This window comes from Lepus europaeus, chromosome 4 (assembly GCF_033115175.1).
Source record: "Lepus europaeus isolate LE1 chromosome 4, mLepTim1.pri, whole genome shotgun sequence".
NCBI classification, from domain to species: Eukaryota; Metazoa; Chordata; class Mammalia; order Lagomorpha; family Leporidae; genus Lepus; species Lepus europaeus.
In genome coordinates this window covers 142,720,170-142,745,702 of record NC_084830.1, presented here as the reverse complement: position 1 = coordinate 142,745,702, position 25,533 = coordinate 142,720,170, and the positions used below count along the sequence as shown (strand labels likewise).

The window sequence follows — 25,533 nt, the reverse complement described above, 5'->3', positions numbered from 1 at the left end:
GTAGGTGAAAGAAACCCAAGGGTGAAGGACTTCCTTCCTTAGGATCTTGACACTTGTGGGAAGTGGGCCAGAACTAGCTCTAAGAACCCTAGCGTCCATGTGCTTTGAGGAAGTTATTTCTAGGACTTCATGCGTAACCAGGGCGTCTGAACAGCATTGTAGCCTCCACGTGATTGGTGGCTGCCAAGAGGGCAACACCTTAAGCATCCTGTCCTCGCTAAGAACAGCATGGTACTGTTCTCTCAGAGAACAGGGGATGTGTGCATGCCTTAGAAAAAGCCCTTGAGTAGGTGGGGGAAGGCGGGAACCTGTGGCAGGCAGGACTGCTGCAGCCCGAGGGGGCTTTGAGCTGAAATGAAAGAGATGGCTTGTGAAGCCGCCCGGCTTCTGCGCGCAATGCCATGTACGCAGACGCAGGCTTATCCAAATCAAAGAGGCTTCCAGGAACTCGGCAGATGCAAAGCAAAGCAACCTCCCCAGCCTGCAGGCGACAAGTGCCAGCTGTGAGTGCAGAGAAAAAAAAAAAAAGGCTTTGATGCAAATTTCTTATTCCAGAAATTGTGTTCCAGGTCTAGAGAAGCTGACAATTTTTAATTGTTTTTCAAACGAGGTGTTCACAGCTAACCCCACACTCCTCTGGAGCCTGTGTGCAGGGCACACAGCATGCTGGGTACATGCTTCATTTTCTGCATGTGCAGTGAGGAACACCCGGAGACCAGTTTTCACTCAAGAAAATGATTTCTCAAGGGGACTCTTGACTGCATTAAGGCTGTAGTTTGTAGGAAGCCAGATCTAGTGATGTGAAAATGAATGTTCAACGGTCAACACCCAGGGCGGTGGGGGTAGGTACAGTGTGGTGTGTTTTCCACGACAGCTACAGGACACACACAAAGCACTCCGACACAGTACGGCTGGGAACCATGCTGTCATCACCACCGACGTGGGGGATCCACAAGGGTCTTGGACGTTGAAAAGGGTGGGAGCTCCCTGCACTGTCAGAATCCCACACAAATCACATGCTTGGTGCAAAGTCTCATGGGAGGAAAGGAGGCCATCCCCTGTCCAGGAACAAAATGACCACAACACTCTTTCTCCCCCACAACCGCATGCGCAATCAGAGTGCTCTGGGAGCAAGCGGTTGACTTGCAAACCTCAGGCCAGGCACAGAGAGCGACAGAGGAGAAGAGGCCTTGGTGCCTTGGAGTCTTTAGAGAGAGACGCAGGAATAGGAAGTGACTTGTAATTGGGTGCCGACCCCGGGTCCCCTCCCTGCGAGCCCTACCACAGGGACCCGATCTCATCCTCTTTGTCGTCGTCCTCGTCCTCGTCGTCCTCGGCCACGGCCCGGCTGTGCAGCCTCGGCTTCCCCTCTTTGTCCTGGGGCCCCAGCTCCCGTTCGTCCTCCAGGTCGTCCAGCAGGACCACGGAGCCGCCGCTGCCAAAGTCCCCCGAGGTCTCCTGCTCCTCTTCTGGACAGGAGGCAAAGACGGGAGGTGAATTTCTGCTTATCCCTGCCCACGCAGGGCAAGGCTCCCTGGTGCAGGAGCTGGGAGGGTGCAGCTTGCAGTTGGCCGAGGGAGTTTGGAGAACCTCTGCCCGGCTGGGGTCTGGCTCCGGGCAGCTAGGAACCCTGCGGGTTCTTGAGATGGGTCTACCTTGTGGGGTGGGGGTAGGGGTGGTAGTTCGGATCCTAAATCTAATCCTGACCATCAGAAACTCTTGTTGGACCCGCTCGTTTCGATGAGTTCCTACCACAGGTCATGTGATTTCCGGGTGCTGCTGTCCACCCTGGGAACACAGCAGGGCCCAGGAGTCTTGGGCGGAGCTCCCCAGGTGGTGAGAACCCACGGGTCCCCTGGCATCACGGGGTGGGGTGGGGGTGGGGTGGCTTACTCACCACAGCTCACAGCGCCCTGCTTCCTGGAGCCAGGCAGCTCGTTGCCGTACTTGTCCACACACCAGCACTGGCCGGTGCTGCCGTGGCACTGCGTGGCCTTGTAGTAGCCCTCCTCGTTACACCGAGGAATGAATGCCCCTGGGGGAAACAAAGGATCCGACTCTGCTCAGACAGGCACAGATACTCAGGGGTACGGTCTCCCCAGACAGGATGGCGGCTGCAAGACCAGCAGAAGAGGGCTAGTTGGGGATTACAGAGTTCTTAGTCCTCAATGGCCCCAAAATTCCAAAGAGGTCAGTTTTCACACGGAAATTAGCATGTGTTGTGTGCGTCTGTGTACCACAGGTACTAATCCCATGCGTGTGTGTACCCACGTTCATGCAATCCTGATTCCCACAAGGAGAAGAGATGCATGGCAGGGTTACCTTCTAAACAGCAAGCTGGGGTATAGGAAATGGAGCGGCATCTCCAGTCTCCAGGGCTGAAGACGCAGGCTTTGTGGAACTTTCAGTCTCGCACGGGCCAACACTTCGCTGTGCCCCATGAAATGACCGTGAAATTGCTATCAAAGTTTGTGAATGCATCCGTTTCGCTACTGAGCGCTGAACAGGAGCAAGCGTTTTGTGAACTACAGCGGGTCCAGGGACAGCACTGCTCCAAGCCACTCACTGTCACTGCCATCCTGCCTCTAACCAGGAGGTGACAGTAGCTAAGGCCTGCACTTGCTTTATGTCACCCGGTGACAGTGCCATTGCCACCTGTTCACAGACCAAAAACCAGTGATAAATTGGAGTTAAGCGACTTACCCAAGCTTAGGGTTGCTTTTATATTTTCTTTATTGAGTTGTTTTTCCATCTTGAATAGATATTGCTACTACTAGTTACCTTTGTAACGTGAGGAAATCATGTGGTTGTTATCCTTAAATGGTTCTAATGAAATGTATCATCAGTGGCCGAACAAGTAAACTCTTACCTTTGCTTTCGTGGAGGAAACACTACCTGGTCATCTGCATGTCCTTCTGCAAGTGTGACAGTGTGACAGAGGCATAGAACGTCGTTTGCATGTTCTTAGTTTCCTATTGCAGTTAGTATTCATAAATACATAGTAAGTATTCATGAAACATCCAGGTATTTCTCGTTTTCTATCCTCTCGGCATAAAATGAGAGCCATCGCCATCCCTTGCCTCAAGAACTTGCCCATAAAAACAGTTTGAGCCTAGTGCCCATGCTTGGGGTGGGGCGGGAGGTGTGAGCGTGATATCTGTATTTTGATTCATTGCATGGCTTTGATCCAGTTGTGTCATCTGTTCCCTTGTGGCCAGAGTGAGGCAGTTGATCCTATCAGTTTCATGGGTGTGTAGAGCAGTTTCTCCAGGCGTGGTCCTGCGACCAGCGGTATCACCTGGAAGCCCTTACGGATGCACATTTTGGACATATCTCAGAGCACTGGATGGGACCCTAAGAGAGTGGTGCCCAATTTACAGCCAGTTCTATCTGGGCCTCTTCCCTTGCCCACACTGTCACACGTGTATCATGTGCCATGGTTGGTGTTGTTTGTGATGTCATGATTTTCTGCTTTTTTGCAGTCACTTTGGTTCATGGTGCTCTTACAGGTGTTTGAGCTACAAATCTAGTTGATTTAGTTTGGACCATTATGTTTCATAAAATGCATTTAAAGTTGTGAGGTTTCACTGTAGCTGCTTCCCATGGGTTTTGGTTCACCAGGCTCTCATTTTCATTCAGTTTGAAATGTTTTGTAGTTTTTACCTTATTTCACCTTGGATCAATATCTCCATAAACGGAGATAGATGGGGTCTTGGAAGACTTTAATTCTGGTGTTGTGGCCAGTGAACTCAGCCTGCAATTTGTTGTTTGCTTTTGTGATACTATCCATGGCAGATGGTTTCATGTGTGTCTGAGGGACTGCTAAGTAACGATGCTGCTCAGTTACTCTTTGAACTTCTGAAACCTCCTTGGACTGCAGGAGAGGTGTATCGGGTCTGAGTACAACTGTGGATCTGACAACTGCTCCGTTCTGCTTTAAGGCCCTGGGTACACTGACTGCTGGCATACTACGGTGAAGGGAATATTTCGGCAAGATGCTTTTTTAAGAAAGCAAAGTGTTTTGCTTCTGTCAGATACTAATGTTATGAAAAGGAGTATTTAGCATTTCTAAATTTCAACTTCTGTGAAATTGTTTTAGGTTTAACATTATTTAAAAATGCCATTCAGTAGTTTCTGTCTCATAATAAATGTTTGGCCACGTTACATTTATTGAAATTACAGATTTCTTGAAGTACCCTTGCATGGCAGCAGCAAAGTGTTACAAAAATTGCATGTTTTTGCAAAAATTTTTTGAAGCACCTGCATACTTGTTTTTCCTCACTTCCCACCTTCTGTGGAAACCAAGTTTTCATGACTGCATGCCTTGCTTAGAGTATATTCTATTTCTAATATTCTTATAGTTCCCCCTAAATTTTCTTCCTGGGGAAAACAGAAACTTAAAACAGGTTTATCATCTGTTTCTCATTGCCCCCAACAGTCTAGCTTGCACTCAAACCCTTCTTACAGGTCCTGCATAGATTTGGAAGCCTCTCATTTCTTCTTCACAGCTATATCGCATGAACTCTTCTGGGGACACTGGTACAACAGCTCCTTATGTGTGATGCCGCCCTCACCACACACGTGATCATGGGGGTACATCCAGAATTTCAGACTCAGAGTTACTTCCTGTCAGCACTCTGAGGATATTTTCTTTCTGTATTCTGTCCATAAGAAGTCTGATGTCCAACATCAGTCTGCTTTTCATTCAAATAGGGGTCATCTTTATTTTAGTTTTCTCTCAGGAAATTTATGCATGCATTTCATGATTGTGTACTCTCTCCTATCCCCCCTAGTGTGACCTGTGTAACAGCATTGTTTACACCAACCTCATGAAAACAGACTCCTGCTTACCATCTTGGGTTTCTACTCCATTTTTCATGGAGTGATTCCAGAAAGGAGTCTGAGAGGTTTAGGGGGAACTATTTTGAGCAAGGATTTATGCACAGGTCCACGACTCCAGGATCTGCACTTCAGTACCCTACTCACTGGGTTTTTCCCAAATGAGATGATGCGCAGGAAGGTCCCCCTAGGATCATGGAATGCCTGTGCTATCACTTAGGGAAGGCTGGGCCACCCCAATTTGAGCACTAAAGCCAGTGTGCAGTCTACCTGGTTTTCAGGGAGCAGAAGGAAAAGAAAAAGTAGATACTTTCAACAACACTAAGGCTGGGAGATTTGTGAATAGGTCGTTATCCAAGGACTGCAAAAGACGAGAACAGGTAGGGATCTGAGGAAATACTGAGCCCCTCCTTGAGCCCAAGTTGGAAAATAATAGCACTGACTACACCAACAATATATCCAATAATGAGGCTGCCCCCTGAGGTTGGCATGAAGCAGGTGCTGCTCTAAATCTACAGTCTAATAGGATTACCACGTCTTGTAAGTGGGCAGTCATTACCACTGATTATAATTTCATGGCACTTGTTTTTGTTTATTTACTTACTTGAATATGAATACCCCCTGAATCTACAGTTACATTAGTAGATTTCTGGATGCAAAAAAGAAAAACAAGCAAATAAATGGCAGTTTCATGAGCGAGCCAGAGTAATCTCCCTGTGTGGGAGATGAGATAAAAGCAGTCATGGAAAGGAAGATTCACAGTGGGACTTAGGAGGCTTTTCACTCCTGTGCGCAGGGGTGAATGGAAAATGAGGCATGTCATGTCCAAGGACTCCCCTTCTAAACGGCTCAGTTAACTAGTAATTAAGCAACAACACCCCCATCCAATGAAAAGCATTTTTAAAAATAGCAACATAGTAGTTCTGTAACTACCTGTGCGTCTGAGCCACATCACTCAAACCCTAGCACCTGACATGGAGGAGTAAGATCTGGAAACCTCAGGAGGAAGGATCCAGACCAGAAAGATGTCCTCCGATCTTGCACTTGGCATTGAATCGAGTTTATCAGAAATGAGAAGGACGAGAGCACATGCATTCAGAAGTGCCCCCCAAAAGTCAGAAGAGAATAAATTCCAGAATTCACGCAGCCCACCTTGCCCATTTCCCTTAAGTAAATAGAGAAACTTCCGAAACGCCAGGCTGCTTAGGCGATGCACCTGCTTCTGGATGCTTAGCAAGCGTAATTCTGAATTACTGTGTTACGGCCGTCAGCTCTTTCACAAGCAAGGAAAGCTAGGCAGAGTCCCTTCTTGAGCACACAATGTCTGGCTGATGGTGTGGTCTGAATGGCACAATGGACAGGGGTTGCTCAGATACCTGGCATTCACTGCTTTTACCTGGGCCTTGGGTTCACCTCTACGGCAAACCTCACTTGCACCTTCACAAATGCAGAGGAGCAAAGAGCAGTGTTTTTTCTGCAGGCGTGGGTGAGAACAGACATTGCTAACTGGCGCAGTTTTGCTGAGCGGTCAGGCCACGTTCCTCCCTGAGAGAACAACCTGACCTGGGTAACAGTGGAAACACTCTGTTCGATAGGCCTTACGCTTTTACCCCTGGAAAAAAACACCTGACAGCTTTATTCAAAGGCCTTCCCTGAAAAAAAAGGGGGGGGGGTGTGGGATACAGGGTTGCTTTCTGGTAGCCCGAGATCAAGGCGGAGCTGGCAGTGAGAACGGCACTCCGTTCGGGCCTGGCTGAGCTGCCCTCTAGCTGCAGCCTGTGGGAGCCACCATCCTGCACGAGTCCAGCTGTCCGAGACGCGCTGCCAGCTGTCTGCGGGAGCTCGGTCTGGGGTAACACGGGGCGTTTCTTTTACAAAACACCAGCCCTAATTGAATAAGCATTGCCACGCTGAACTTTACAAGAGACGTGGATGGTTTAATTAGTTGTTTAAATGAGTGGCAAGGAATTGTACTTACCCAACAGGCTTTTCCCCTTGCTCAGCTTCTGAATTCTGTTCATCTCATTCTGGCAAGGGAGACCTAAAAGATAATTTATGAAAGTCAGTTTCCAGATGGTACGGGATATAATCTCTAATGATTGACTTCACTCTTGACGTGAAATGTAGACAATGACACACCTGGGAGTAGAACAGCTCCATATGTTGTTACTACGCAACAACATAGATATCAGGCCATTAGTGTAACTAATTAAAAAAAAAAAAAAGCTGCTACCACGAGGTACTGAAAGTATTTGGGGGGCTCCTTGCATTGTACAGGAATATTTCTTCCTACCGACTCAAGCAAATACCAGGTGTCTAGCTGGTGACTTGCTAACAGATCTTTTCTTTTACATAGGAAGGGATTGGTAATGCTTTGATGAGCTGAAAAGCAGAGCTAAAGCGTTTTGTTGGGTGAGTGTTTAACCAGAGCTGACAAAGACTCGCAGCCCAGGCCTTGGTGCAGAAGAGCAAGAGCATCAGAACGGGTCACGGCTCCAGGACAGCACCCTGGAGATGCCGAGTGCGGCAGGTAAGAGCGACACTGCAAAGCTCAGCTCTGCCACCTCCTCGCCAACTACCCCTCTCAGCTTCTGAGTCTCCAGTTGTAAAACTCACACGCTGTGAAGCATAGCGGGCCCGTCGGTTCGGGGGCGGGGGGGGGGGGGAGGGGGCAGGGCCACGTACAGACCATGTGAGCACGCGGCACCCTGGAGCAGAAGCAAGGAATCCATTCCCCGTCCTTGCTCTCCACAGGAACTGCGCTGCTCGCTCTTGGCCCTCCTGGATCCACACACTGCTGGGATGCTCTGGGCTCTCACTGCTGGCTTACACTGCCTTTTTCTACGGCCCCTAAGCACCTGTTTGTAGTTGTCACCCCATGGGTTTCACAGTGCCACCTGTTCCTGCCCCAAGAGAGAACTGGAAAACAGAACGCTGGAGTTTACTCCTCTTAACCTTCACAGCAACCCTGTAAGGTAGGTCCCAGTATCATCCCTATTTTGCCAATGGAAATTCTCATCTTTGTGACTATGCAGAGGGAAGAAACTATAGGCATTTGCAAACAAGAAAAAACAACATCACGCATATAAACACTGAAGCAGACAATTATTATGAAGCAAGCTTCTAATTTTAAGATCCTTCCCACAAAGTGTCCTACAGCAATTTTTAAAACTCTGCTTACAGAAAGATATGGAAAAATAATGACTGAAATCAGCTCAGAAATTCTGCAAGATGACAGAGCTCGGGATGAATTCCTAACAGAACGTCTGCTTCAAAGCAGAAGAAAATACTGACCTAAGACGTCAGCGATCCCGGCCCTAATTAACTATAAGAATGGAGTCCACTGCGCAGATACACAGGCTCAGCGATCAGACAAAATGGAATAATTAAAGAAATGAAGGAATAATTAAAGAAATGAAGGTCCTATCCAAAGCGATGGAGCTTACACGAAACGCGTGTTGTCAACAGGACAAAATACTGCTTTTCCTAAGTATGACTTCAAAAAGTCTGCTGAAAAGCAAACGTAACATAGTTCAGGAAAAAAGTGATAAAGACGGAGCAACATGAAGACCCTTAATGGCCGCTGGGGACGAGAAACAAGAATTCCTTTGACCACAGGAAACTTAGCTTTCTCTTTCCTTCTACTTGGAAAAGAACAAAAGCATTTACCGGCATTGAAAGACAATGCAAGAAATCTGAGGAAGCTTCTAGAATTCAAGCTGAGCAGTAACACCGGAGAAAAACAGCAACCAGTTAACCAAAAATCCTACCACGTGGGAAGCGAAGTGCTCTCTCACATTGTTCCTGGGTCACAGAGACCCTCAGAACGCTGGCTGGACAAGATCTACGACTTGGCCATAATGAAAACACCAGCTCTCCAAAAGCAGTGCTCTAGAGGAAAACCTACAAACAATACAACTAGGAAATACCCACCAGGGCTTCTTCACCTTCATGGGAAAGACAAATTCTCCATCTACTGGCTCACTTTGGCCAAGCCAAGGCCATGAGCCCAGAACCCGGTCTGGGAATTTCATGTGGATGGCAGGGGAGCAAGTACCTGAGCCGACCCCTGTGGCCTCCCAGGGAAATCAGAATCCAGACCCAGACACCCCAATATGGGATGTGGGTATGCCAGGTGCCGGCATTCCTCCCTGCCTCCTGCACCCTGCTTTTCAAATTTTAACTGAAAGAACAACATAGTACAAGAAAGCAAAGTAGAGAACTCACTATTTGTCCCAGTCAGTGAGTGAGGTGGTGACAGACAAAATGGATGCATGCTGTGCTGGGGCCCAGGTTGGGGACCCGGCTTCCCCAGTGGCTGCAGAGAATTCCGGGCCCCGGCTCTGCCTGGTGGTCACAGCGTGCCCTGCACTCCCAGTGCTGTGTTCCCACTCGGGCTTTGGGCTGAAAGGAACCAGGCGGGAAAACTGCGCAATTTCATACAAACTCGAGCCAAGTCGACTAAAGTAAAAAATGTGGCCATTACTGAACATCGATTTGTAGACAGTCGCTAATGTAATTAGAAAGGGGGAGAACTGCACCCCTGAAAAAATCCAAGCAAAGCAAGCAGGGTAACTCGCAAACCCAGTGAGAATTTAGGAAGGTGGCCTGGAACAGAATTCATACTGAAACAACCAACCAGGGAGGGAACATCTTGGGGGAAAAATCAATTTCCTTTACAACAGCTATAACGGTCGACACAAGGGAAGCACTGTGTCTGTGAGAGAAAAGCCCAATGATGAAAGACAGGCCTTAGTCTAAAACAAAAGCCTCCAGTGTTGACAGCAATGGATTCTCAATAGACAAATCCAGATTTGTCAAGTTCTGAAGAGATACCAATAGAAACCTTTTCAAAACTAGCTACACTGATTCTGAGTTTCAGAGGCAAAGAAAGTTCTGGGGAAAAGGCAGAAGATGACCCTTCTAGACAGGGAGATATACTGCAACACAAGTAGGATTTTAACAGCTTAGAATAATCGTATGCATAGATTAACAGAACACAGTCTGCATGACCACAACCAAGTATGTATGTATACTGTGTACATGTACGCAGACACGCATGTATAGAAAGGTACTTTCGTGCATTTCCATGAGCTTTATAGTTGAACATTTCAGGTGGAAGGAGAGAGACAGGAAGTCAGTGATTACTGGGGGACAAGTGATTAACCATCGTTAGACGTGGGGGTAGGGCTGAGCCCACACGTGACTGCATAGACACCATCTAATGTGATTCCAGATGTAAGTTCAAGAATGCATTCATCAAACGTAAAATTTTCAAAGGTTAATCTAAGAGTTATTGCTTCTGAAAAGGCCATAAAATAAAAGATGGAGAAATTTGGCCGGCACCGCGGCTCACTAGGGTAATCCTCCGCCTTGCGGCGCCGGCACACCGGGTTCTAGTCCCAGTCGGGGCACCGATCCTGTCCCGGTTGCCCCTCTTCCAGGCCAGCTCTCTGCTGTGGCCAGGGAGTGCAGTGGAGGATGGCCCAAGTGCTTGGGCTATGCACCCCATGGGAGACCAGGAGAAGCACCTGGCTCCTGCTATCGGATCAGCGCGGTGCGCCGGCCGCAGCGCGCCTACCGCGGCGGCCATTGGAGGGTGAACCAACAGCAAAAGGAAGACCTTTCTCTCTGTCTCTCTCTCTCACTGTCCACTCTGCCTGTCTTAAAAAAAAAAAAGATGGAGAAATTTGACTATTTACTATTTCTCCCTAGGAACTGTCAAACGTGGAGGAAAAAAAAGAGAAAAAGAGTACAAGGAATACAGACATTTCAAGGAAAAGAAAATTCAAGCATGTCTCAAATGTAAGCAAAGAAACTGAACTTGGGACCAATAGGAGAAATGAAACAAACCCCCTGGGAGATACAACTTCCTGCCCCCTGGTTTGGCATAGGGGAAGAGATAGTGAGAGGGAAAATTGGAAATTTTTTTTTTGACAGGCAGAGTGGACAGTGAGAGAGGGGTCCCCCTTTTCAGTTGGTTCACCACACAATGGCCAGCGCACCGCGTTGATTCGAAGCTTCTCCTGGTCTCCCATGGGGTGCAGGGCCCAAGCACTTGGGCCATCCTCCACTGCACTCCCTGGCCACAGCAGAGAGCTGGCCTGGAAGAGGGGCAACCGGGACAGGATCGGTGCCCCGACTGGGACTAGAACCCGGTGTGCCGGCGCCGCAAGGCAGAGGATTAGCCTAGTGAGGCGCCGGCCCATATTCTTTTTAACCAGCAGTTCTGTTTCTAGCCTGGATCTTACAATCCTGTAAGTATGCACACACACACATTTCTCTTTAACGGAATGCCCAGGTCTTACTGGGTGTTTCATCTATCAGTCTCTACGTAGAATCTGAGTACTATTGGTAGCCATCCTCCTTTCCTGGGCTGGGGTCTTCCAGCCACACCTCTAGGATGTTGTCTTTAAGATCCGATGTTTTTGGAATTTGGGATTAGAATAGATGGAAGCCGGGACACAGAGAAGTGAATCCAAACCCCAGGGCCGCACAGGAAGTCAGAGCACCTGTGTGGTTTTGCTTCACACACTGCCCCCCCAGTCTGCTGGTCCTGTCGTTGGGTTATGGAACTCACTCACCCTGGGCTCCTGTCCTGAAGTCCTTCCATATATTCTTATATGGTTAGCTGGGCCTGCTTTACTGACTACGGGCGGTGGAAATCCAGATTGATGTGGAGGCTACAGGGCTCTGAACTTGGAATGGTGATGGCTGGAGGCTTGAGAGGAGGGGACGACAGCTACCAGAGCACAGGTTCCAGTCTTCCACAGCGCCACGATTGTGTTTGATGAAGAAGTAAAGAGCAGAGCTTGAAGGTGTCAAACATGATGGAACTTCCCATTACTCTGCTTTGACTGGTACGAGCTGATACATGTGTTGAGATGTTACATTAAACCCCACAGACGTATATACTTAGCATGTTAACCAACTATTAAGAAATAAATACATCCATACATACCCTAGAGAAGTTGACAAGTGGCTTTCTCTAAGCAGGGATGGGGAACCTTTTTTTTTTTCTGGCCAGTGGGTATTTATGACATCACATGGGGGCCACGGGACATTATCAGCTTAAATACAGCCCATGGGCTGGTCATTCCCACCTTGGGGGTTACTGCAGTCAGAGTTTCCAGACCTATTTTCTAGATGACAAATGGAGAAATGCTATGGTTCAAAGGAGGTTTCCCAAGTGAGGAGCAGATTAAAATAACAGACTGCTGCTGATTCTCTTGCATTTTCTAATACACCATGTTAAAAGCAGAAAGAAATGAGGGGTGGGTTTATGGACCTACCACTAAATGAGATGCATTCCTTACTCTCTGGTACTTCCCTGACCTGTGGCCCTCCCCCTGCCTCACCTCCAGGCTTCTGGAAGCAGTAGCACCACTCGTTGTTGGAGAGCTTGCCATCCTTGAAGGAATCACAAGAGTTGAAGAGAGGCTTGATACAGGGCTCGTACTTGTCCAGGTAGACGGCATTGATCTCGGAGTGGTCCAGCAGGAGGTCGTAGTTCATGTCCAGTTTGTTGAACATCCAGCCCAAGGAGTCCTTACAGATGGGCAGGATGCTGGTGTCGAACCCTGTGTGGGGGAACACGTAGCTCAGCTGCCACCAGGCCCAGCCTCCCCACTCCCAGCAGAGGCAAGCGCCCACCCCTCGCTGAGACTCTCCCAGGGCAGGCTCAGTGGTGCTCCTGGGAATCTTGTGACTTGGTTTTTAACCGAAAACATTAAAATGCACTAAAACCGAAGCCGGCATTGAGGACAACATGCTCTAAAGGGAACAAAGCCCTGATGCAGATGCATCCTTCATGTAACTGTGGTTTTCATCTCCTGGACATACTTAAACAGGGTACACCTGAGAGGCTGAGTACAAAGCTTGTGAGTGAGAGGTAGAACTTAAAACACTGCAAACTATGCTTTTCTACTTAGGAAACAATATTAAAAACCCGAGACAAAGGAAAATATTGGGAAAAGATAACAGGGAAATGAAACTAGGTAGCATAATCCAGAAGCGCGGATGGTACATCCCAGAGGACTGTTCAGTCCAGGCAGTCGGAACACTACAGCAAAGCCAGCCAGGAACCGGCCTCTGTTCCCCGTTCTTCGCTGCAATCCTCTATAGACACACACTAGATGGAATCCAAATCAACTCAGACAATAATTTCTTTCTTATTTCCCCGGGGGAAGGGAAGTAGTTTTCTTACAGAATTATTTGTTTCCACATGCAAACTGTGTGCACGTGAACAAAAGCACTCCGCCCAACAGTTGGGCTGTGGAACAGTGCAGATGAACCTCCTCTTCCTGTTAGAGTCCAAGGCACAGCCCAGCCCCAGGCTCTGCTGTGAACTGGACCTCTTGGGCTGGTTTTGTTTGCCTGGAATAGTGACCATCACAGAAAGCACTCGCCTAAGCACTCTATCCCCCCGAACCTTTGTATGACTCCTGTAGGGTGGACTGAGGTCCCCTCCACTTCAGAGAGGAACACAGAAGGTGCAGGGCTGCATGCCATTGGTCAAGGTCACACAGCTGCGGAACTGGGATTCAAGCCTACGCAGCCCAGTCCCGAGTGTCCTTTCTCAGTGCCCACTCTCCCGTGACTACTTTCTTAGTTCATCTTCCTGCCCTCAGGAAGAGCAGTTGGCTTAGGGTGCCATGTCTGGGGATGATCAGTGCAAGGGGGTGACGTCGTGGAGGGTCACTTTGTATACTTTGGTGCTCCCTCCCATGGGCTCACCGAGTCCATACGTGCATCCCCAGGAACCTGTCTGGACAGCAGGAGGTTAGGTACAGCAAAGCATCATTCTAGAAAGGTCTTTCCTACCCAGAAGCCATGAAGTCAGCTCAGCACCCCTCGTCCTAGCTCTCCTAGGCCCTGGTGAGTGTCTGCTGGACTACAGGAGTAGCTCCCTAAGCACTGCCAAGTGTGCCCGTTCAAACGTACAATCTCTCCATTTACCTCTGAACACAGATCAGAAAACAGTCTCTTTTTCCAGAAAACAGACTTTGGGACATGACGTGGCCCCTTCTCCGACCAAACGTCAGGATCGTCAACAAGGCTCTATACTGGTGGCCTCAGGGGCTGCTCGACTCAAACGCTACACAGCTCTCCATCTTGGTACAGAATGTGACACACTGATGAGATACTGAATTTCATGCACAGGAAAGTTTACTGCCCACTGATCACTACAAAGAAGTGCCAAGCTGATAGGACAGTAGTCAGAAGGTCAAGGCCACCTTACACCCATTGTAAAAATTCTAGGAAAAGGGCAGCTGCTTCTGGTGTCTGTAGCTGCCTGAGGGCCAGCAGGGAGGACAGCCCCCCTTGCTGGACCAGCACACTGCCCCTTCAGAACTCCCAGGCTGACAACGATGGTGCTCACTGGTCTGTGGGGACCCCTGTGCTAACCAGGCTCTGCTGCCTACCTACCAGTCCCTTAAGGCACTCAATCTGCTCTGGCCAAGGGCAGGTCTCGCTCTGCAGGAGGATTCTCGAGGGCGCTGAGCCTTGTGGGAACAGTGTCCTCGCTCACGTCAGTCTGCTCTGCCGTGTTCACAAAGCCCAGGAGCCGGCTGCTCCCGCTGCACGGGGGACGACTTTCTCATCACCATCTGAAATTATCTGTCCACAAACTCCCAGGGAACCTCTGGCAGGAATGGAATAAACTGTCTTCTCCCTCCCCACGGACACAGCCTCCGAGAACGGCTCTCGGGCCACTGAGAATCGAGGGCAGCACTGAAACCAGACCACCTAAAGCAAGTGCCCTCTCGATCGACATTCTCCACCGCTAGCTCTGCAGTGTTAGGAGAGCAACCCAAGATCAAGGACTTTGTTTTCCTTCTGGCCACAGACCAGGCACAGGTCAAACTCTGGATCCCCGGAGTTCTCCATGTAACTTCTTACCTCCTGCACTCAATCCACAAGCATGTCTTTAAGACACTCAGCCAAACGTGGGGTGAAAATACTCTGTTAAGCACTAACACTATGTTTTTGCACAGAACAGTTGGTGGCAAAACACCTGTATGTGAACTGTTCAGTAATGTACGCTCTGCTGGGATCGGCCACAGTGTGCAGAGGCCTACCCTTGGCCATCTCCGAGTTAGAAGCACCCAGAAACTTGAATCAATGTGAAAAAGTAAGGGCCCAGTGGGACTTTTCTGTCCAGCTGATGCAAGGCTGGCTGGGGGAAGCAGATAACTGGCCCAAATTTTCAAAGGCAAAGTTCAGTGTGACTGATGTACACAAAGGCCATCAGAGGTCTTTGTCACAGCATCGCTCACGTTAGCTTAACATTAGCAATAGCTCTGTCCATGACACAGGCTTCTCTGGAGCCCCTACGAAGCACAAGTACACAACGGCATGGAAAGATGGCCAACGCAGTTCTTCAGTGATACAATCTGCAAAGTATGACCTATACTTTGTCGCCACACACATACACACACACAGTTATTAAAATGGGGGACTTATACATTTAAAATATTTCTTTCTACATAGTTAATGTCATTTCCAAAATGTCTTTCCTGAGCATGACAGATTTGCAATCAAAGTTTTTCAAATATCAGTTGTATTTTTTCTTAATTCTCCACTCTCTCTTCCCTCCTCCATAGTTCAACTTTTCTGAAACTGAGACCCCTTTTAAGACAATGTATATATTTCATGGGTGTTTCTTTTTTAACCCCCAAATGCTACTGCTTAGTAATGTCTAACAGGTGAGAAAAAGTGATATTTAGAATGAAATACACTGGCAGCAGCCAAGCGGACTTACTGCCTTGGGCTGTGTCGGAGCTGGTGGGCTTGATGACCCTGTTTGCGTCCTCGTGAAGAGCTCCAAACCAGTCTTTGAGGCGGGAGGCGAGGTTCCTCAACTCCTTGTCTGTGCAGGCTGGAGACAAGCAAAACAGAAGCAAGAGTGAGCCCGCGGGCTTTCTGCGTCAGTGCGCGAGGCCATTGGCACGGCCACATTCCAAGCAAACCCCCCTCGTCCACTGTCCCCTCTGGAAACCTCCCACAGGGGGCTGCTGTCACACGAGCGTGACGGCCAGCCCACACCCCCCAGGCGAGGAGCTCTGTGAGAATGAATGTGCACCACGGTGGTCTCACAGATGTGCAGCCTCCTCCACAGACCATCACAGATCCCTTTTGCTAACTGTACACCCCGCCATGGCAGTCTGGCCAGAGATTACATTATCCACTGAACTCACAGGAAGACATTAACACCCCAGAAGAGCCCGTGTGCTATGGAGAGGCTGTGGAGGCCACCAGCAGACCCCAGGAATAGCAGGCGCTTGCTGTCACTTCAGCCGGGTTTGCATGCCTGCGGGGACCTGGCCACCTGTGCTACCCTGCCTGTGAGTCACTGTTCACTCCTCACATGGTCAGATGGATGCCTTCTCCCAGGAGGAATCCTCTCCGTATCAGCCCATCCAAACCACCCAGCTCATATTTCAGGGCATGGCAGAGGCACTGGGACAGATGGACACCCATGAGGAAAGTCTGGGTGGACAGAGAGAGGACGACCATGTGCAGGACGTCTGAAGATGGAGAGATGACAAAGGGCAGGGGGTTGGGGTTGGCTTTCATTTTGGGTCCTGGGTCCGCGCTGTGGCATAGCAGGTGAAGCCGCCACCTGCAGTGCCAGCTTCCCAAATGGGCGCCAGTTCGAGACTCAGCTGCTTCTCTTCTGATCCAGCTCTCTGCTATGGCCTGGGAAAGCAGTAGAAGATGGCCCAAGTCCTTGGGCCCCTGCACCGCGTGGGAGACCCGGAAGAAGCTCCTGGATCCTGGCTTGGGATTGGCTCACCTCGGGCCCTTGCAGCCAAATGGGGAGTGAACCAGCAGATGGAAGACCTCTCTCTCTGCCTCTGCTTCTCTGTGTAACTCTGGCTTTCAAGTAAATAAATCTTTTTAAAAAATTTGGGGGTCCTGAGAATTCTGGCAAAGGGACCAGGAAGGGGACTGCTACCAAGAGACAGAAAAACAGCATCACATTTGGGCAGACAGAAATCAGGGACCTGAGGGGCCCACGTTTCCTGAATAAGAAGGGACAACAAACTGAACCCCTTATAACAGTTGCTGTTCCCCAAATCTAAAGCTGCAGGGACAGCTAAGACATGGAGCAAAACGGCACTACAACACATAGCCAAATTCTGAGTGTCTCGTGGTGACCAAGGGACAGAGAGCAGAGGGAGCCCAGCCGTGGGGGCGGTGATGGAGCAGCAGACCGCTTCCTGTTCAGTGCCACCCCAGCCTCCAGTCAGCACAGGCCCTGAGGGAACCCTGACCAGCCCCATCTGTCTGCCTGACAAAGGACAGGGTGAATCCTCTCCAGGATCACATAAGCTGCCCTGATCCTCGCCTCATTTCATACCCCATGTCAACTCTTCCATCACGCGCATCGTTCCCCAGCCTGGGCCTGTAGAGACTCAGCCTCTCAGCCTCAGGCAGGGAAGGTCTCTCTGCCCTCTGCACTAGGGGAAGGTCCAGCTCCCAGGCTGATACTACGTGAGCTGCGCAGTCTCCTCGATGCCTGCATCCCAGCTAGGATCACACCCTCCATGCTGCAGGGCATGCACTGAGTGTTTAACCCGAGTTCTTAATGAGCTCAATACCCAGCTTTGCTTTTAGCAAGAAGGACTTGACACTATTGTAAAGAAATGGCACTGACAGTTGAGTGGCATCCCAGGCAGGAGTTGCACTGCCTGGGATGAACCCCAGCTTCACCTCCTGCCTGGGTGACCTCTGACCTTTGTCATCTGTAAACTCCACATCACCATATGACTACAAATCAGCCAATGTGTGTAAGGTTCTTAGCAAAAAATTGTTAACACCTGGTACCTAGTAACTATGCAGGAGGTTCAGCTATGCTTCTATTACTACTGTTTTTAAATTGAAGATGTACAAGTGAACTCAGAGCAACTGTCACCGCATTCGGAAAACCAGTAGGACAAATGCACGTGACAAGAAGTGGCTCTGGCCGTGTGCGAAGTCAGCGGACACCCGTGCAGTCCCATTTGGCGCTCTTAGCCGTGCATGGCTGTGTAAATAAACAACAGTGAAATCAAATCTAGAATGTAGTTTTGAGCTGCAGCGAGCCATCCACAGTGCTCAGTGACCACATGTGGCTAGTGGTTCCTCACCGGACAGCACAGACACAGCATTCCCACACGGCAGCACCGAATGAGGTCGGCTTCCCAACTTGCCGGGGCTTCACCGTGGTACCCTCTACTTCTTCCCTTCAATCTTTGAACATGGGATGCTCTACAGCACTGTGTTGAGTCTGTACTTTACCATACCCTATTACGTGCTTTGTGAATAAATACGAGAGGGGCACCCAGTAGTTCCAAACCCGAAGTACTGACAACGGCGACAGAAGTGTGAAGTACCTGGGTTTGATCTTCCACATTGTACACCCTTATTGAAATACCACAATGGCTTCCCCAAACGGTATAACTACGGTTAGCATTTCCATCCCCTTAACCATTTTTGAAAGTTAACTAACCTGATTTTGACCACCACACAATGGATGCACGTATGGCAGTGCCACAGTGCAGCACCCAACTATGTACAATTAAACTAACACAGGGGAAGAAAGATGACCGAGAAACACAAGTAGTAAGTCCTGCCAGCCAGGAAGAAGCTCCTGGATTCATAGAGCAGGGGTCACGGCTTCGCCCAGGCACACAGACGGACCGTCGTGAGCAGGCCCACACCAGCACGCCAGCCCTAGCGCACAGCTGCTCGCTCTCAACAGCAGAGGCCATGGGCTAGGGAGCCACTCACATCTGAGCGCTGAGTACCGAGAGCTGCTGTGCGTTCCCTACTGCTAAGCATACCCTCCCCCCTGATGTCCTCCGAGCACTCAACATCGCCAAGCTGGCTTGCGAAGGAAGTCTCAACACCGCAGAACAACCTGGTGCCATTTCACCGAACCCCGATGAATACGCGGCTCACCAGCATCCCAACAAGACGGCCCAGGATCCCACTGCCTTCCCAGAGCACACAGGCTCTGGGCAGCTGATGGAACCAGCCACCAGTCTTGGGACAGTGAGTCCTGTCACTCAGGGACAAGTCCACAGGCACAGAGCTGGTTGTGAGCATAGAGCGAGATCAGAAAGTGGAAACAGAGATGGGAGGCACTCCATTACTGGGCCCTGTTCCCTCCCGGTGTCGTCCAGCACCCGGTCCTTGGGAGAAGAACGTCGGGCGAGGTCCGCCTGGAGCCTGACACATCCCAGAGAAGGAAAAAATCACAGCGCACGGGCTGCAGAGCACGCTTTGCTCGGGTCTGGCACGCAGTCACCACACACAGGCTGCAAATGGGAGAAAACGCTCGCCTTTTAACGTGCCTGTCCCACCCAGACGAAGGTAGCTGCTGGAGATTCATGCTTTCAGAAATGGCGGGCCTGAAGGGTACACCCCACACGCTCAGGATGTGCCCACGGCAAAGCCTCCTACACGTCATCTTTGCGGGAGGAAAACCATCCAACCGCACGCGCCCTCCATCCCTGCAATTTCTGCACCCGGTCCGGTCCTGCTGGCCTCGCCACACCCCTGGGCACAGTAGCAGGGGCTCTGCCCACAGCGTTCGCCCTCCAAGGAACAACATTTGGTTCTCTGTGAAGACGCCATCTTCCTGCATGGTGGCATCCCCGCCAGCCCTCCAGGTCCCCACCAGCTCTGCACCCTGGCACCGGCCTCCTGTCTTCCCATTTGCCTGGGCCCAGCACCCTGCACCTCAAGGATGTTTCCCCACTCAGCTGTTTCTGTCAGCTCTGGCACGGCTTTGCCAACAGGCTACAGCATGGCTGCCAGCACCTCCCAGACCTGCTGACAAACCACCAAGCCGTGCGGCACCCACCGATCAGAAACTCAGGCCACAGCCACCCCCTCAGGGTCCACAACTGAGAGCTGCCCAGGTCTCTCCTCCGTCCTCACCCTCCCTATCAGCTGGCCCCTTCTCATAGGGCAGCTGCCTCTTGCTAGCTATGCCACCTTTATTTATTTATCCATTTATATTATTGGAAGGAAAAGATGGGAGGGGTGGAGAGGTGGGGAGGGTGAGGGAGGGAGAGAGAGATGTCTTCCTTAGGCTAGCACACTCCTAAATGCCAGCAACAGTGCAACAACTAGAGGTGGGTCAGGCTGGAACCAGGAACTAGGACCTCAGTCTGGGGTCTCTCCCGCATGGGTGGCAGGGACCCAAGCACTGGGCCAGTGTCTTCTTCCTCCCAGGGTGCAGAGCCACAGGAATGGAGCAGGGACTTGAACCCAGGCACTCACTCCCGTGTGGAACCCAGGCATCCCCAATGCCCCCGACCCCTGCCTTGACTCCAGGCCATGGCACCAGCACGGCCTCCCCTGAGGAAGCTGCAGCAGCTCCTTACTGGCCTCACCTCTCGCCCCTGCCTTCCCTGTCCGTCCAGCAGCCAGGTGATCTTTGTAAGACGGACGCCGGTTCAAGTCAGCTTCCTGCTCGAGGCCCTGCAGCCGGGCTCTCTGCAGGTTCCATCTCACTCTGGCGTGACCCGCATGGCGGGCAGGATCCACCACGGAAGACCTTGCTGTCTCTGTCCAGCACCTGCCCCTCCTCCTGGGCCGCCATGCCCCAGCCTGACTGCCCCAGACACACCCTTCTGAGTTGCCTCCCAGTGTCCAGTTCTGTCTCAGATCTCGCTGTAAAGTTACTTCTAAACGTCACACTGGTGACATTTCCCTTTGATGTGTCTCCAACACCCTGCTCCTTGGATGGGATTCATCACGGCAGTAATTTCACATTCCATGCTCATCTACCTCCTCCAACGTGAAACATGCCTGAAGTCTGTCTGAGCATCTAAGGTACTTGGTCCTAGCATGAAAGATGCTCTAGATGCACACCTGTTAACTCCATATGAAAACCTTCTTGTTGTCTTTTGTAAACTGTACCGAGTGTGAATGCGTAACACAAAACAGCCTAAGAAAGCTGAGCCCGTAACAGCACTGCATGGAAAAATACCTGAAACACAACACACAGCTACTGGCTTACAAGGTAGCTAAATCCCGGGCCACATCCCAGCTACGTGCATGCTGTTGCCACTGTACTGTGAAGCTTGTAAGACCAAGGAGATGCTGGTGATACGGAGAACCACACCTCTGCTTCATTACTGTGTAGGCAGGCCAGTAGAAACCCGAGAGATCAGGTTGCCACACTGCCTTCACCCACAATGAGGGGGATGGGTCTGAAGCAGCTGTGTCTGTATTCCTAGCACCTACCGGGATGTAGTAGTTGTTCAAAAATTACTTATGGAAAGTATGAATGAACAAACACCTAGGTTACACACTGCCAACGTCAAATAGGACAGTACTTTTAAAAAGAACGTGGAAAATGGAATTAAAACCTTATTTTGGTGCCAAAAAAAAAAGACACTGAAATCCGTGCTCCTAATATACATTCTCCATGAACCTTCTGAAGATGTCTCACTGCTGCTGCGAGGGGGAAACAGCATTCGAACACACACTCTCGTCTTGGGGGTCCATCCCCGTGTGCGTGACTGGCTCCCCGTGTGCGGCTGGCATGAAGTCCTGCAGTTAATACCCCTGGGCCACATCCTGGAAGCGCCAGGCCCTCGGCTGCGAGGGCTGCTCGGCGCGTGATGCAGGCGCGGCAGCGTGCTGAGCAGTGCAGTCTGCAGGGTGAGCGAGTGGGGCTCTTGCCTTCATTAGCCTTGGTACAGGAACAGTGGTCTTTTGGGAGGGCTGCAAACAGCCTGCCGCGTGTCACCTGTGCAGCCACTGGGGCTTCATTAGAGAAAAGAATATGCCACTGCGCAGGACTCCACCACACGAGGAGCGACAGCTCCCTCCCCGAGGAAGGCAGGGCATGCAGCAGAGACGGGCCCAGGTAATTTGGTGCCCTCCCAGGGGACCCTTCCTGTCTGTTTGGAAAACATGAACAAAATGCACTGAGTGTAAATAGGGCTCACACAGCCTCCATGGAAGGCGCGTGGCCCTGGGAGGAAAAGGGATGGCTTTGTCCCCACCCGGTGCCTTCTCCTCCTCTACCTGTAGCTCAGGGCTTTAAGGGGCTTTGAGCCAGACTGGATTTGAAGGCAGGCAGCACTCAGAAACAGTCTGGGGTGCAGTGCGGGAGACTCACTGACGGGAGAGGGGAGGTAGCCCTCCCCGGTAACACAGGCAGCAGCTCTGTGGGCCTGCAGGCCTGGTACAGGATGAAGGGAGGGGCTCTGGTCTGTCAGAATTTGCTTATGCGGCACTTGGGCCACCCATGGGAGACAGGCACTGCGTGGGTGATGGAAGCAGTGGGATGGGCTGGTGCCATGGCGCAGGGAGTTCAGCCGTCGCCTTGGACGCCCACATCCCATGTCAGGGAGCCTGGTTTGAGTTCCAGCTCCTCCATGCTTCTGATCCAGTTTCCCGCTAATGCATCAGGGAGACAGCAGAGGACGGTCCCAGGGCGTGGCCCCTGCCACCCACGCTGGAGATCCGGATGAAGTTTTTGGCTCATGGCTTTAGCCTGGCCTGGCCTAGCCCTGGTTGTTGTGGGCATGTGGGGAGTGAATCAGAAGATGGAAGACTCTCTCCTCATTCCCCGTCACTCTGCCGTTCACATAAATAAACGCATCTTTGAAACAAAAAGCGTAGGTGGGAAGAGAGGAGAGAAATTCTCGATTCAGAGCTGCAGTGTTAATGCCTGAGAGAGAGACACACAGAGCAGTGTGTTTCTCTGCCTTGGGAACGCCAGCCGAAGCCACATCCGAACTCCCCAGGCTTGGCGTATCTGCAAGCCTCTGCTAGGCAACCAGTGACTGCTACACCCCTGTAATGCAGGAGATCTTTGAGCCAGCGAGCCAGCGGGAGAAAGAGCCCACCTGTCACCCACACTGACCGCCCTCTCCCACCCCAGCCTCTTCATGCTTAGCTCAGGGCTCTGGCAGAAGCCAACATGAAAACAATCAGAATGCAATTTCAACGTTAGTGCCTCCGAAGGTAATTAAAGAGTTGGGCTAGACTCAAGATCTCTGTGGGAGCAGGCTGCAAGGCCTCTCAGAAATGGAGACCGGGGCTGGCCCGTTCCCAGTAATCTCCCTCAGCCCTCCTAGGTGCTGTTGTGAATAATTACTTAATCAGAACAGCTCTGGATCAATGCGCTCAGAGTGTTTGCAATTAGCAGCTCCTGTACAACGTCCAGCTGAGCCTACTTTCGGGGGAGATCAGACACCGGGACAGTGCTTCCTGAGCCTGGACCGGAGCAACCGCAGGGACACCTCGCCTGGGCCCGGCCTCGTCCCTCCCCTGCAGGGACCGGGTCCCTCCTGTCCTTGAGTGTCCAGTGCACAGCTCGGCACCAGTGCTGGTGCTGGGCGACTGTCAGGAGCGCTGTAGGGGCGGCGGCATGCCACTGAGCCTGACTGACAGGTGGAGAGACAGCCAGGCTGCGGCTCCCTTAGGGACCAAGGGCTCACACCACCGGGAATGCAGATGACGTGAGGGCTGCTGCCACAGCACAGCTTTAGAGGCCTCACGGGAGTGGGCTGTGCTTCCCAAGGACCTCGGGGAGGCAGGAGAGAGCGGAGGCTCTGGAGCAGGCCGAGCCGAGTGCGGGTCCCGGCTCTGCGGTCCTAGCCAGGACCGCAGACGAGGACCTTTCCAGTCCTCCGTCTCCCCATCCGCAGGACAGTGATCTCAGCACTGGCTGCCAGGACTGGGCAGGGGGCGGGGGGCCCTGACTGCCGGCAGTGCGCAGTACAAGGGCTGCCCCGTGGCCTGCGCTCAGAGCTGTGCTCTGCGATCTTGCTTGTGCTTGGAGACACAGGACAGTAAGACACAGACCCATGAGGCTCCTGTGGGAATCAAGACCCTGCAGGTGGTATTTTCCCAGGAAGCCACCCCTGCCGACAGGATTCCTGTGTTTCTCAGGGATGCTGGAGGATAGCTCCCAGGCCCTGCAGCTGCCAAATGCAGACCCAGCTCTCTCAGCTCCAAGTCCACCCCTCTGCTTATCTGACGCGGCCCCAGGCTCCCCAGAGCCCCCTTATCTGCTCACCCACCCTCTTTCCGTGGGACAGGATAGTGCACTTGAACCTATGGGTTGGAGCACCCTACCCTTCAGGTGTCTGGTCTCAGGGCTCTCTTCTGAGCCTCTGCATTTTCATCTGTAAAGTGGGGATAATACCAGTATCCACCGCACCAGTTGTGAGGATTTAGCTCTCAAGCACCCACGGGAAGCCACTACTCTTTGCCGAGGACCATCAAGAGCTGGTGGCACCTACCCTTGTGCAGCTAACGGATAATAAGCTCTCAGCCCAAAGCAGTGTTAGTGACAAATAGGCAATCAAGGCTTACAGGGCGGATTTTTAAAAACATACACGAGGTGAGTCCCGTTTCTAAATGGAGATCACCTAACAGAGACTTTAGCCAGCACTGCTCAAATTAAACTGAGTTATATCTAATTCCACATCTTACTTTTCAGTGCCCATAACATCTATATGTGTGTGTGTGTGTGTGTGTTCTTTGCTGGGAGAAGGCACCGTTTTATGTAAAAACGGGCACGAGCAAAGGAAGCCGGCCAGCTATTGAGGGGGCTGCCATTAGAGTCCTTCTCAAAAGCAGTCTTTGGATGGGCTTGCAGCACTGACGTGAAACCTGGAACAGATGAGTGAAACGAATTCCTGGAGCAACCTGGAAGCAACCACGGCTCCACCTCCCCGTGCAGCACAGGGAGACTTCCCCTGGCAGCCTGATGGGAACAGACATGAGTGTTTCCCTGGGTTCCAATGCCAATCCTTCAGCTGCGAGAGGAAGTGCACTTAGGCCTTGCAGGGCATTGTAAATGTGCATCGTGCAGTCACACTCAGTTTTCCCTGAATAGTCCGGAGCAGGGAGGTGAGCTAGATGAAGTAAGTGCCAAAGCTCCTGGTGAAATCCACAGTCGTCCTCGCACTCTGGGGCCGAAAAAAAAAATACTGAATATGCACAATCCTGAGCAGAAACGCCAACTCCGGTTTTAATTGTTTCCTAGCTGGTGGGTCTGCATGTCCCAGGGTGGGAGACCTAGATCGGTGAGCGGTGACTGCAGGAAAAAGCATCGGACGCAGCAGTTTGAAGCATTTCCGTAACCCCACACTAATGAAGTCTAAGCTGAGGAAGTGACAACGGCCATTCTCACCTGCAGTCGGCAAGAGCAGATGCTCTAGACAAGGTGTGCAGAGATCAACCTGCGCCATGGCCAGAGCCCTGGGGAGGGGCTGCGGTGGCGACCGGCGAGCCCACACCGAGCCTCAGACCGCGAGTCTGAAAGTCACTTTGCCATCTGTTCATGTCTGGGCTCCAGTGCTCTGTGGCAGCCAGGGAAGCCTTCCCGGAAGAGACAGGATGTGGGCTGAGGCTCACATACAGGAAGACTCCGGAGGGATGAAGTTCTAGACAGCTCTTAGGAAACATGAGGACTCAGTATGGGATGAAGTGACTGGCTTTCAAAGCTGACTTATGCCTAAGGAGAGCTCGTTTCAAACCTCCCATCAGATGTGTATTAAAAACAAACGTGTATAAATGTGTCCAGCCCAGCCCGTGTCTTACCTTCTGAGTGACTGTTTAAAGATACTCCAGCATCTTCCATGCGATGTATACATTGTGAAGAATGACTTGTGGCACAAGGAGCGCCACCTGTTCCTAAGCCTGTGCGTCGGGGTCTCAGGCTCA

At 51.2% G+C, this 25,533-nt stretch overlaps 1 protein-coding gene across 1 annotated transcript in view; it reads right to left on the bottom strand.

Annotated features, from left to right (window-relative positions):
* Positions 1 to 1,275: 1,275 nt before the first annotated feature.
* SPOCK1 (SPARC (osteonectin), cwcv and kazal like domains proteoglycan 1) overlaps positions 1,276 to 25,533 on the bottom strand; it is a 480,184-nt gene continuing 455,926 nt past the window's right edge. Inside the window, exons 6-10 of the mRNA XM_062189759.1 lie at positions 15,605 to 15,721; positions 12,198 to 12,419; positions 6,818 to 6,880; positions 1,898 to 2,035; positions 1,276 to 1,469 (exon numbers count right to left, since the gene is read on the bottom strand). Of these exons, the coding sequence (XP_062045743.1) occupies positions 1,279 to 1,469; positions 1,898 to 2,035; positions 6,818 to 6,880; positions 12,198 to 12,419; positions 15,605 to 15,721 (731 nt within the window). The 3' untranslated portion in view covers positions 1,276 to 1,278. The remainder of the gene's footprint in view (positions 1,470 to 1,897; positions 2,036 to 6,817; positions 6,881 to 12,197; positions 12,420 to 15,604; positions 15,722 to 25,533) is intronic.